We start from the raw sequence: 13319 nt of genomic DNA, 5'->3' as shown, positions 1-13319 counted from the left end.
GCTTCAGCATTTGTATTACTAATTCATCTGATCTTCTGACTTCTGTTGTCTGGTCAGCTGCAGAGGGGTCTAAGTTGAAACACAGTCAAAAATGAAATGTTATTAAAAGTTGTCTGAACTTGCAGCTTAGTTGTACAAGTTACTGTGACTTACTGAATTACTACTGCTACTTGTATGTGTGCTTTTATACAATAGATAGAAAATGCGTGACCACTTAGCAGGGAGGATTAAGCTAACTGGTATCTTGTTACCTTGGATTTACTATGGCTGAAAACATCAGCTGAGCTTTGGTAAATTGATTCATAGAATCACAGAATGGTTTGGGTTGGAAGGGACCTTAAAGATCATGTGGTTCCAACCCCCCTGCCGTGAGCAGGGACACCTTCTGCTAGACCAGGTTGCTCAGGGCCCCATCCAACCTGGCCTTGAACACCTCCAGGGATGGGGCATCCACAGCTTCTCTGGGCAACCTGTGCCAGTGCCTCACCACCCTCAGAGTGAAGAACTTCTTCCTTATATCTAATCTAAATCCACCCTCTTTCAGTTCAAAGCCATCACCCCTCGTCCTGCCATTGTCCTATGATCGTGTACCTGTATTCTTGTACTCATTTGAATCATACTGAATATATGAATGATTTCTCTTGATGTCATATCACTGTGAGAAAGAAATGTGAATTAATAAGATCTTTGTCTTGATCTTCAACTAATGTAAATTTTAAAGATTCTATCAAAGCTGAGCTGTTTCTACCAGCTAAGAGCCTAATTCTCATGTTTTCTGAAGAAAATATTTCTTTACATTGTGATCTGCCATCTCTCCCCTTCATGCATTTTATCCCTTATTTTATTTCTTTCCCCCTAAATCCAAAAAGAATCCTCCCTGGTCCCTGAAAGCTGTACGAACTATAGGTCCTCACTTCCTTTAAAATAGAGAAGGCTTCATTTTTCAGCAGTTAATGTATTCAATTTTTTGCAGTATTAGCTAATTTAAATTCCTCTTTATGAATATGCAATGTATTCAATTCTGACCAAGAAAGGAAGATCGTGCTTTGCCTGCTTTTTACTAAAAAGATACTCATGCATAGCATTACACACCACTTCTTACAGTGCTATACAACTGGGATATATAAGGTTTGGCTTAGTTTGTTTTACTTTTAGGTGTTCTTTGTTATAGTTGTGTAATTTCTAATAAATATTTCTAAAGTTCAGAATAAAAAGAATGTATTTTAAAATCTTTTTCCAGCTATCTCCACACGATAACCTGATTCTTAGCCAACCTGTGTCATCACCCCTTCCACTGAGGCAAGTAGCAGTATCTTCTGTTTAATTGTGGAATACATTCTGATTTACATTGCAGAAAAGATTTGGTACTTTGAGTTGTAATTGTGCAAATTAACTTACCTTGTCTGGTGCCTTTTGTAGCTAGTGTATCTGAAGTTTATTTATGTGATTAGCCCTGCGCCCTGACAAGGATACATACTTAATGAACAATATCTGTGTTTTTTAAATAATTTTAGTGGCTTTTGAGGCAGAATATAGATTGTTAGATCCCCTTTCTAGGAGTTGGTACCTGGGCTCCCAAGATAATGCAGCTTTTGTATTGCAAGGTAATTGAAGGAGTTCTGTGACTGTCTTAACTTTCGTGTCTCAGTGCAGGAGAATGATTAAAGAAACACAGGTTGTCTCCCTGTAAATTGCTTCTCAGAAAGAGCAATCATCATGCACGTGTCCTGAAAATAGTCTAGACCGATTGAAGAGTCTCAAGGAATTGTGGTTACTGTTGGGAAGTAACCAGTCTTCACTGGACACTGAAGTGTACCAAGCAGTCTGCCTCGCAATCTTCTTTAAAAGAAAGATTTGCAGATTTACGGTTATAAAATCCCGCTCTAATGCCTTGTTTTCTCTCTTGTTATTGAACTTTTTTTTTTATGGTCCCTTGTAACTCACCAGTGTGTTTATATTCTGTAACAGTGGGGGCAAGTTTTCTACACTACTTCAGAATTTAGGACCTGAAAATGCAGTAACTCTACTTGTATTTGCTGTGACGGAACATAAAATTCTCATCCATTCATTGCGACCTTCTGTCCTTACTAGTGTGACAGAGGCATTAGTCTCTGTAAGTAAAGCGCTTTTTTAATCATACACCTGTAAGTGGAAAAAAATGTTTTTTTAGATAAAATCTAAAATCAGTAGTAGTGCTGTTAGGCTTAAAGGTTACTTAAAAATAAGAATAAAAATAAAGATCATTAGAGAGAAAAAATCATGTTGCTAATGATATTGCACAAAGACAGGTGAGAGAGTAACTGTTGTTGGTTCTTTGTGTGTAAATATTGTAAATAAGCATGTTGTTTGGTCATCGCAACGCACTAAATGCGAGTTCCTGATTGTGCCAAATAGCACTGTATTCTCTCTTGCAGAATTTTAAATGCACGTTATTTTCCTGCCTGTCTTCACTAAGCGTTGTTTTGCTACCTCTGCTATATACAGTCTATTATACTATATTATATGTGAAGAGCTTTTTCCTGCAAATTAAACAAATTGAATTTTAGAGACATGAGTGTGTTTTTTATTTAATAATCTGCACCTGGATCTTCAGTAATAATTATCTGCCATGTTAAATAATTTTGAAGTGGCAGTTAGTGAAGTGCGGTTTATACTTGCATAGACTATATTATTATACATGTTTAACCTATGGTTTTGTCTCTGCATATTTTCAAAGATGATATTTCCCTTCCACTGGCCTTGCCCATATATCCCTCTCTGTCCCTTGGCACTGGCAGACGTGTTAAGTGCACCGTGCCCGTTCATAGTGGGAATTGATTCAAGATACTTTGATCTCTATGACCCTCCACCAGACGTTAGCTGTGTTGACCTAGATACCAATACAATTTCTCAGTAAGTATTTATTGACAATTCTTCTTCTGTGATAATTTTTTTTTGCTTCCTGTTTTCAAAGGCAAAATACTAGCTTTTTGGCAAAACTTTGGGGGGGGTTGTTTTATTTTTTTAAACCTCTGAACTTTCTAATACATCATCCTTCTTGAAATGAGCATGCTAGAAATTATATCTCCTGTTCAACACGGCAGAGTGGAGGTACACTCCTCATGGAACATTATTGCCTTTTATTCTATTACATTAAAATCTTATTGCACACGTTGGCACGTTTCCTGGATTAACCATGTTATGTCTCGCTTCATTGTCCCTGGAGGAGAAGAGTCATTTTTGTTTTTCTGTGATCAGCTTTCTTAGTGTTGAAGAAATTCTAGTATTGTCATATGGGCACCTGCTTGAAAATTATAACAATTAAATTATACTCCATATCAATATAGAATAGGATATATCAATAGGAATATCAATATCGATAGAAACTTCATGTTCAGAATTAGAGATGTGAACTTCCATGGGTGAGAGAGTCTTACTTAAGACTTAGAATCATGCCATCATTAGCAAACTGAAATAACAGTATTATTTCTCCTTCAGAACTTGTGTAGAGTACTATGTTTTTCTGTAATACTAATTAGCTAGTGTCGAAAATACTAGTAAGGGACAGCAGTGCACTGTTAAAACTATTGGAAAACAGTCCATATTGTTATGATATTCAAAGCAAAAAATTATTTATTTCCTTGTGAGGATGTGATACAAAAATAGACAGAAGAGGGTAAGGCTTCTAATTCAAGATTCTAAACCACACAAAATTAATTAAACTTGTATTTCAGAATTAAACTTTTATTTCAGTATCATGTTTAATATACTCAGTGTAACTTCTCAAAGTCTTTGGTCAGCGTTCTTTTATATCGTCCTCCTGTTAGTAGCAGTCTTTCAGCATTACTATGCCTAACTAAAATCTTTTTTATTCCCAAATTTTCTTATTTGTGGGTTTATTTTTGCATCAGTAGTTGTGTGTGGATTTAGAGAAGGTTGCATACATTAAGTATTTGTAAGTAGAAATTTTTGTTAAGGATTTTATGCTGATACCAAGTTTGTATGGCAATTCTCTGAAGTTTTTAGGAACTAGTTCAAACTAGGCTGTGATAACTTTGGTTTTGTTACTTTTTAGTTAAGAGAAACATGTCTGTACATTTCTTCTGCTATTTGTCTAATTAGCTACATATTCATTAATGGAAAATAATTTATTTCCAGTTATTTCTGTTTTAGTTCTACTTTTAACTGATTTTCTATGCATTTTCTTGGAACAGATTAATTCCGTTTCATCATACGGAAAAAAGTGTCAAACAAATGCTTACTATTTTTGCAACTTTGTGACCGATAGGGTCTTGAGGCTTGCTGGTGCCCTCTGACAAAGAATGTTGCAATTTTTTTCATCGTGATAATGATATAGTTAAGTCCAAATCTATATGCACTACAGACAAAGCAGTTATCCTCTCAAACTGAGTTTGGGTTACCACGAGCATTCTAGTCGTTATCTCCATCCTAGTTTAAGTAATTACAGCTCAGAACCTAACGTGTGGTGGATACTTGTGCAATGGCAGGCACTTAAAACTATTAATCCTTCTTTCATGAGTTCTAAGTGGACTGATTTCGGTGCTAATGAGTGTGGCTGCATAATCATGATCCTGAAATATGGGGCATTGGTTGGATGGTTGTGATCAAATCTATGTATAGTAGATCAAATTTGAATTGGTTGGTTTTCAGTCCTTCTCAGTCCTGTTTTAATGGAGCAAATTGTATATGTTCTCCCATTTCTCTGGTGGGACAGAAAAATCCTCCGATTACAGTCCTGTGTACACACATATTCCAGCGTGTGCTCATACTTTTCTTTTTTTCCTTCCAGAACTGGAGATAAGAAAGCTATTGCATGGAAGATCTTACCAAAGAAACCTTGCAAAAATCTGATGAACGCTTTAAATAACTTATATCAGCAACTGGCAGAATGTGAGTGGGAAAGTACATAGTAAGATTTACGTTGGCTGGAGTGTGCTACATTAACAGATAAATACAGCTAATTAAATATGTTCTTAAGTCACCCAGTACACTAAACGTAATGTTTTCATACAAAACGGGGAAATTTGTGCTTTAAGTCCAGAGATTAGAACCCATGTAGAGGCTTTTGGGGTGGAGGAGACTTCCATGTATATATAAGGCAATGCTCAATCGATATCCCTTCGTATTGATGTTATCCTCGTATGAGTAAAACGCAGAGTTTTTCTGAGAAGGGAATAGTAAAGCAAAGAGTAGGCCAGGACCTAATAAAGACCTTTGTTTTGTCTTCAAAGCCTGCTCAAGTCTGCTGATGTCTTGACAATTGAGGTAACTTTGATACTAAAGCTGATAGTACTTTACCTAAAATTTTAAGATGGAAATAGCAAATGTTTTATAAACATTGGGCTTTTAAATATATAGCACAATTACTGGACATTTCTAAGAAAAAAATGGTGGTTGATAGAATCCTCAAATGTTGCAGAGCAAGGTATATTGAACCTTGATGTGAGAAAGCAGAAAAATGGATAGGGATGATGTTAGTGAAATCCTTTAAAACAAAACATTTGGAAATATAAATGTCGTCAAGGCCAGCTGATGTGCTCGGGCGTCATAGCTAACAGGCTTTGTGAAGTGGGAAGGAAGTCCATCAGCACGCTGGCATTACCTGTCTGCTTAGAAGATGATTTCCATGGACAGTGGAGGGAGCCTTAAAGAGCAATAACGCAATTGTAAAATCAAGTTGCTGTGGCAGAGACAGCCAGTGGTTAAGACTTAAACCAGAGTATGAAAAGGGTGGGCTTGATCAACACTGCATGTTTCAGAAATACGTTCCTGGAAAGCATATTGCATGAGATCTTTGTAGTTGTCACCTGGATTTAGGGCATTGGGTTTTTTTAAAGGCTGTTTACACCTTGGCTATTGAGATCACTAGAATTTAATCATGTCCCCATTAAAACATGCAGAAACAGAAGTTTATAGGTGTGTGCTGCACAAAAAAATGTGTGCAGCTGATAGGTGATAAAAATTGTCTGTTGCTTCAAAATTTTGATATATTTCACTGTGAGGATTTCTTTAGAAAAAATTTTAAACCTTATGTTCTCTATACTCTATGAAAATACTGACCTTTAAGCAATTGTGATAAGAATTTAATGTGATATCAATATAAGGTTGGCTATAATTATATTATGTGGAAAGCCAGTAATGAAACTATCCTTTCACTTTTCTGAGACATTATTAGAACGTTACCACACTTTGTGTGTAGCAGTGCAGTTCTAGCTAGAGTTCTGATGGCTTTAAAATGTTGAGACAAGTGTCTACTTTAAGAATAGGGATTTTGCTAGGTCTTTTAAAAAATGCCTGCCTTCTCTCTGTGTCAATGTTCTGCGTTGTGTTGTGTTTTGATGGTTCCACTTTGCATCTGAGTGGTGTTTTTCTGTGTATATAGGTACTTGATATGTATAGTCTGCTTTTTGGGAACACTTTGAAATGAAAGGCACTGTAAAAAAAAAAAAAAGTAATACATCCTGTCTATGTGTTTGTCCCTAAAATATGCTTCTTTAATCGGCTCTTGTATAAATTTTCTTGTGTTTTTATAAACAGCTTTCTTGGAGGGTTTTTTTAAGCTCTGTCCATACTGGTTCTCTCTGCTGCATTAACTGATGTGCTGAAACGCTAAACGTATCTTGCTTTTGGTATTATCCAGAGATACAGGAGTTGTATAAGGTCAAGCTGAATCTATTGTCGCATGTCATGACTGAATTTAATTGCATATATTTTAATCTGTTCCAGACTTAATGGAGCTCAGTACTCAGTGAATCTAGTAGGATAGAGAGAATTTTTTTTACCAATATTGGAAAAAAAGAAGTGTGAAACATTATGATGTTGTGTTTGTTCACAGTGCAACAGAGACCAAGAGAAGATGCGTTAATGGAATTAGCAATGAATGACTATGATTTTAATTCTGGGAAGAAATTGCATCTGTTAGATTTGGAGATCCAGGAAGCATTCTTGTGTTTCATGGCCTCGATACTAAAAGGTTACAGGTCTTATCTCAGGCCAATAACAGAGGCGCCCTCTGAAACAGCCACAGATGCAAGTTCTCTCTTTGAACTACAAGGTAAAGAGTCATAAACTTGGTTTATGTGTATTAATTTATCATTTTAGATTCTCTCCTGTTTAAAGAATAAAAACATTTGCAGTGTTAGTGTTGTGAATGATGGTAGAAATGTAAGTGCAAAAAAAATTGCATAGTAGTGGCAAAGATTACAGAAAGGTTATTGCTTGTTAGAAGAACGTGTGCTGACTTTTGGTGAGGGCTTTTTTGTTTTAGGCATTCTTACATGCTTCTGATTTCGCTTTATAGGTTTCCTCAAAAGTCGAGATCGTTCGCATCAGAAGTTCTACACGCTGATGACCAAAACTCAAATGTTTATTCGCTTCATTGAAGAGTGTTCTTTTGTCAGTGATAAGGACGCAAGCCTTGCATTTTTTGATGACTGCGTAGATAAAGTAAGCATGTCTTCATATGCATATAGTTTGTTAACTTCTGCTGTTGCTTACATTATCTGATATAGTACAAGCAGAATATATTTGAAGTGCAAGTTTATTTCTATTTTTTCTTCTTTTCTAGTCACTGGAGCCTTCCATTTTCCTTTTCTGTTGGGCTTTGTTTCATTTTCTGCTTCAAATTCTTGACAGTGTAAATACAATATTGTGAGAACAAATGAGAAGTGCTAATTTTCACATGTATGTAAATTTCTGAAATACTGGCCCATAGTAAGAAGTGTAATATTCTGATTGTAAAGTAGCAGCTTTGAGCTTCTTTATCAGAGAATTATATTCATTAGGTAAAACTACAAGCATTTTTATAGATGGTGTAATATTTCATGCAGCCATTTAGGAATGGTGTTGATGAGCAGCACACTAAAAGATATAAGGCAGTCTCACTATTTTTTGATCATTCTAAGTAGAAGGTTCCTTGATGTTTTTTTTAAACAATGTGCTGGCCAGTTCTTTCTAATAGCAATTCTCTAGTTACTCTTAAGAGAATTTTTGGAAGGCTTGTACTAAAAGTAAATAATTAAAACCAAATTTTTATCAAATCTGCTTTCATTCATACTGCTGTCACTTTCTTCCCCTAATTCAAAACCAGCTTGCTGATGTAAATATTTTAAATATAGTGCTTGTATTGATACTCTTCTCTTGGATAAGAATATTTTCTAATGACCTTATTACCAAATATTGACGGATATGAAATGTATGGGTTTCTTAAAGTAAGCAAGTTTTATTATGGTGTGTCACACACAAGCTTTGCATAAGCTGACATTTTTGGTGGGTTCTGTTACTCTATAGTCGTTTGTGTTGCAGTAAAGGAATACCTTGCTATCTGTTGCTCTGCCGTTCTCTCGTTTGCAATGAGAAGGAAAGGCAATTGTTAAGGGTTACGTGACAAGGAGTGTGAAAGTGCAACGTGATCACAATTGGTGTTTTTCTTGAAATAAGCTTAGAACTTCTGCTGGACTGGAGCTCACGGAATGTTGGATTTCCCAGTTCAAAGTGGATTTCTTTTTTAGTCTTCCATGGAAATATCACTCAGATTTTTAAAAATCCTGAGATATTTATAAGAAAGGTCCACATTAGTATAGTGTTGAGCACTGTGAAGAACTAATTTTCTAAAAAGTACAGGTATATTACCTTTTGAAAATTCATTGTATTTCCAAAGAGGATCTACAACGGTGTTTGGAGGCTGCTTGAAATTTTTCTCGCATTAGTTTTTGTTTTCAGAACTGAACTGAAACCCACAATCTTACATCCCTGTTTACTACTTCTGTAACATGAAAGAAATTTTTATGAATATTATAAGAAATTCCACACCTATTTGTCATCTTACTGGCTACCTGTAACACTATTCTGGGACACTGATGTTTCAGTAATGCACAGTTGTCTAGGATTTCCTGTAAAGTAGGTCGCCTGCTGTTTGTTCCGCAGGAATTAATACTGAAGACTATCAAACCTGCTATTTACAGTTTCTATTTATGGCTATTTCTGCTGTGAAAGTGCAGAAGAGCTAAAAGGAGTTGTTTTGAAATTAAATCTGAAAGCAGTTAAGTTTAAGTTTGAAAAAAATATAAAAGCATGGTATCTAACAGTATTTAATGCTCTGTATAGCTTTGCCAATCTCAATATTCTATTAGTAGTAGTTCTTAAAAGTGTGCTTCACAGTTCTACGGCAGGAGTTGCAGGTATTTGTGGATTGTAAATTGATTTACTTACAAACATTTCTGTAATGTTTGCTCAATTATCCTATAGTTCAGTTAAGAAGCCTTCAACACGTAGCGCTTGCTTTGCTGTATGCCAGTTACTGTTTAAAAATGGGAGGTCTCATAGACAGGAATATACATACCCCAGTGACTAAACACTATTGAGCAGTACTCGGTTTCCGTCGCGTGGCAGGTGAGTTCTCTGACTAATGTTAAATAGGATTTTTATTCAGAATGTGACGACTATGGAAGTATCAAATTCTATCTGTTATATTTCATTTCGTAGAATGATTTATGAGGACACCGAAGGTGATTCCCTATCTTGCCTGGGAATTCAAACAGTTCTTCCAAAAAAGTAATACTTAGGTTAGTGATGCCACTGTGAGACTGCACGTAATCTGTGGAGCTGTTGGAGCTTTCACCTTTTCTAAAAGGTTAAGTAGCAGCTCGTACAGCTGAAGCAGAGACTCATCTGTTCTAATGTCAGTTATTTTGCTAGCTGATGCCATGGGCAGCTTCTTTCTGCTATAAAAAACGGTTCATGACAGTGCCATAAGAATAAATTTTACAGAAAACACTTGTACTTCTCCAGCTTCTATTTCTGTCAGTGAGGATTTCATTCAGTTTTATTAATGGGACAACTACTTCTATGCCAGTGATAATTGTGGGGAAATTGAGGCACTGGAATTACTACGCGTTTAAGTTTTGCCATGGCTTTAGAATTGCTTGTGAAACTAAGTTTTCATTGACATGAGGGAACGCGTTCCCATGCAGGATTTCTTTGAACAATGATATATTTGCCCCATCTTCTCTTTCCTGCTTCTCTTTCTTGATTTCTCTTATGTCCGATACTATGCTTAACAGTAACGTACAAAGTTAAAATATTGAAGTATACCAAGGACTGCTATACGAACTAGAGCTTCCGCCAAGATGCTCTACTTTGACCAGGTATCAAATTTGAATTACTCCAATGAAGTGAATATTTATTTATATATTAATGTCTTTCACAAGGTGAACCAGTACCTGAAAGGGTGTGCATGAAAGTGTGATGTCATGGGTTGAAAGATGATACAACACTTTCTTATGGGTAGTTATAAGCCACTGGGTTAAGGCAAATTTTATGTACTGTGAAATTAGTTATCTATAAAATATAATCTAAGCCCTGCCTCAAACAACTTATAAGAATAGTTTAAGATGAAGAGTAATCTCTTCTACCTGTTATTTTATCCTAGACAGCAGCAGCAGATATTGTAATTGATTACCCATTTTGTCTACTGAAAGATACAGTGTAATTGTCCCGCAAGTTTTCATTTTTCCAGGAATTCAAAAACTATCTCAATTCAGTACATATTTAATCTACTGGCTTTATTGTGTTTCACTGGTGAAACTTGTAACTGTGGGGTTTTTACATCCTTAGAAGTATTTAAATTGCCAAGTAAGGTTTCGTTTATTTCTACTTTTCAGGAGCCATATGTTCTTGCTACTTGGCTGGTTCAATTTGTTAATACTTTCCATCTGTCTCATGCAGTAAAATGTGTAATTAAGAACACCTCTTTGTATGGTTATCAAATTTTAAGCGTTCAAGAATTCTACTGAAACTACTTGATATATTTCCACCTCGGTGGAGGGAGAGAACTGTGGAGTATGCTTCTTTTTGTACACTAATTCCCTGTTGCTAAACTCTTAAGGAGTGAAGAACATGCATCCTTGGGTTCCACAGGTTGCTTACTCATTTCTTTGAAATAACGTACCATTTGGCTGTAATTTGGTTGCCATTTAAACCAGTTAAATAATGGCTATAAATGTAAACTGTGACTGTATTTGAGCTGAGCACTGGGCTATCAATATGTGAATAAAAAGCATGTTCTGTGTGCTACGAAGTAAATAGTTTTTGATAGTGCCAGCTCTTTGAGATGGAGACGTGTCTCATCCCGCAAGCAGAAGCAGCGCTTACGAGGTATTGGAGGAGACACAATTGGTGACAGAAGATCAGGGACAAAGCAATACGAATACCAGTACAAATACCAAGTGAAGGCTCTTGGGTAGAATGTAATACCTGTTATATTTGCTCTGTTCCTGGTGGTTTCTGTAATGCGAACAGTAGCAGCAGAAAGCTTGTAGTATTGTTAAAGGCTTGTTTGTTCTTTTTCTCAAGGGGAAACAGTTCATAGTTTTCAAAATCTTGTTTGGGGTGGCTGAGTTTTCTTTGGTTCTCTATTTTTGTCTCGAGCAATGGAATGAAATTCTTTCCGTAAAATTGTTGGACAGTTTTCTCCCACTTGATTCTGCAGTTTGATGCTTTGAAATTTGCCCGAAGCCTTGGAGTATGTCTCCGCTGCTATCTTTAAAGGAGGGGCATTAATTTGGGAAGTGCAAATTTCTCCTCCTCTCTGCAACAGCCAGGCTAGCAAAGCAAAGATTTATGGTCAGATTGCCAGTTACAAAGCTAAAAACAGAACAGGTGCAGCTGTAATTTGTGCTTAATTATAGTGTTATTACAAGTTGCCTTTGTTATCCATGGGCTGAATTTCTGTCCTGGCTATGAGGGGACAAGACCACCCAATAGGTGCTGTATTTTCACACATGAAACTGTTGAGTTGTCTGAAAGAGGGGAAAAAAAATCATGAAGCTACCCTTCACCTTTCGGATTACTGTTTTTTTTTTTTTTTTTTTAGAAAAACAGTTACTTTTATCCCCCTTTAATTTTAGTAAGGTCACATGTTTTTATTCCATTAACTCTTTGAATGCATGTGTATTTCTGCAATCTCTGCAAACTAGCATGACCTTAATGACTATGCAAGTGACTGAAATGGCTAGATAGTGTTGTTTGTAGATTCCGTATACATCAGACAATTGGATAAAGTTTGTTTTCAGTGGTTAAAATAGAGGAAAAAAAAATAGCTCTTATTTTCATATTTAAAAATAAATTTCAAGTTACTGCTGCAGTTGGCACCATGGTTCCAGAAATGGTTGTATTCAGAAAGATTAACTTCTTGGTACAACTACTTATAGTAACTGAAAACAGTCAATTTGGAGCGTATCATGGAATGTCGATTATTGTGTCGGGGTAAAGTTTACAAAAACGATGCAACACTTAATAGTCTCATTTTAACTTTGCACGGCAACCTTACTTTTAAGATGCAATCCTTTGATGCTGGTACAGACTTTGCCCTGCTTGACCATATAGCTTTAACAGCAGAAAATCCAATAACACTAGTAACTACTTTTTCTTTTGACATAACTTCTCCAGGTAGATATGGACAAAACTGGGGAAACACGACTTATAGAGCTGGATGAGTCATACAAGAGTGAGCATACAGTTTTCATAACACCACCTGAGATCCCTCACCTGCCAAATGGTGAAGAGCACCCTCTACAATACAGGTAACCTAAGGACATAGTAGGATGCTAGTCAAAATCCTAACAGCTGCCCTCGTGGAGTTAGTTTCTAGGTTCTTGTGATAGCCATGAAGTACAGATTTTTCCTGTCCCTTTATGTTGCTCAGGTAAAAATGTGTGTTTAAAATTCCTAATGTGCCAGGTCTTTTGAAGTTTTAATGATTTTCTGCATGAGTACATGCAGAAGCAATAATACTTAGTAAAGCTGGCTGTGTGTTCACATTACATTGTGCTAGCTGTTGACAGTTTTTAAGGCTAAAATTGAAATTAATGGACCCAGTCTGGCCTGCTGCTGCTGATAACAACACAAGCTGCAGATACTCTTTGGAAAGAGAGTGCATTTCAAAGAATCACTGAAAACTGATGTTACTAATTTAGTAATTATGTCAAATGAGTTTGTCTATTGGTTTCTTCATTAATTCTGAAAAACATTTTTAAATCTTATCTAATTTAATCTTTTATAGTTTGATATTGTTCATATTGATTTTTATAAACCTCTGTCATGTGGTGCTCGCTAGGGATTAAGCCACACAGATTTTTTTTTTTTATTATTAACTGGAATCAATACTAATGCATTTGACACTTTAATTAAAGAAAATGCTATGAAAGCAAATGCATCTATCAATTTAAGTTGCTTACACTGAAATAACAGGTTAAGAGACTGGGCAGGCTTATGAAATCATGCAGATGGATTAGTAAACCACTTTGTCAACAGTGTCTTTA

At 35.9% G+C, this 13319-nt stretch overlaps 1 protein-coding gene across 8 annotated transcripts in view; it reads left to right on the top strand.

Annotated features, from left to right (window-relative positions):
- DENND4A (DENN domain containing 4A) overlaps positions 1-13319 on the top strand; it is a 57987-nt gene that overhangs the window by 24886 nt on the left and 19782 nt on the right. For all 8 annotated transcript variants that reach the window (XM_087743229.1, XM_087743227.1, XM_087743224.1 and 5 more), the window contains 7 exons: positions 1241-1299; positions 1969-2113; positions 2717-2892; positions 4790-4890; positions 6836-7054; positions 7301-7446; positions 12448-12581. In XM_087743229.1, coding sequence (XP_087599355.1) covers positions 1241-1299; positions 1969-2113; positions 2717-2892; positions 4790-4890; positions 6836-7054; positions 7301-7446; positions 12448-12581 — 980 coding nt within the window. The remainder of the gene's footprint in view (positions 1-1240; positions 1300-1968; positions 2114-2716; positions 2893-4789; positions 4891-6835; positions 7055-7300; positions 7447-12447; positions 12582-13319) is intronic.

Source organism: Nipponia nippon, unplaced genomic scaffold (genome assembly GCF_047370975.1).
Source record: "Nipponia nippon isolate SJK-2023a ecotype South Korea unplaced genomic scaffold, ASM4737097v1 scaffold_9, whole genome shotgun sequence".
Lineage (NCBI taxonomy): Eukaryota > Metazoa > Chordata > Aves > Pelecaniformes > Threskiornithidae > Nipponia > Nipponia nippon.
The sequence above is the reverse complement of the archived record's forward strand: the minus strand, read 5'-3'. Positions and strand labels throughout refer to the sequence as shown.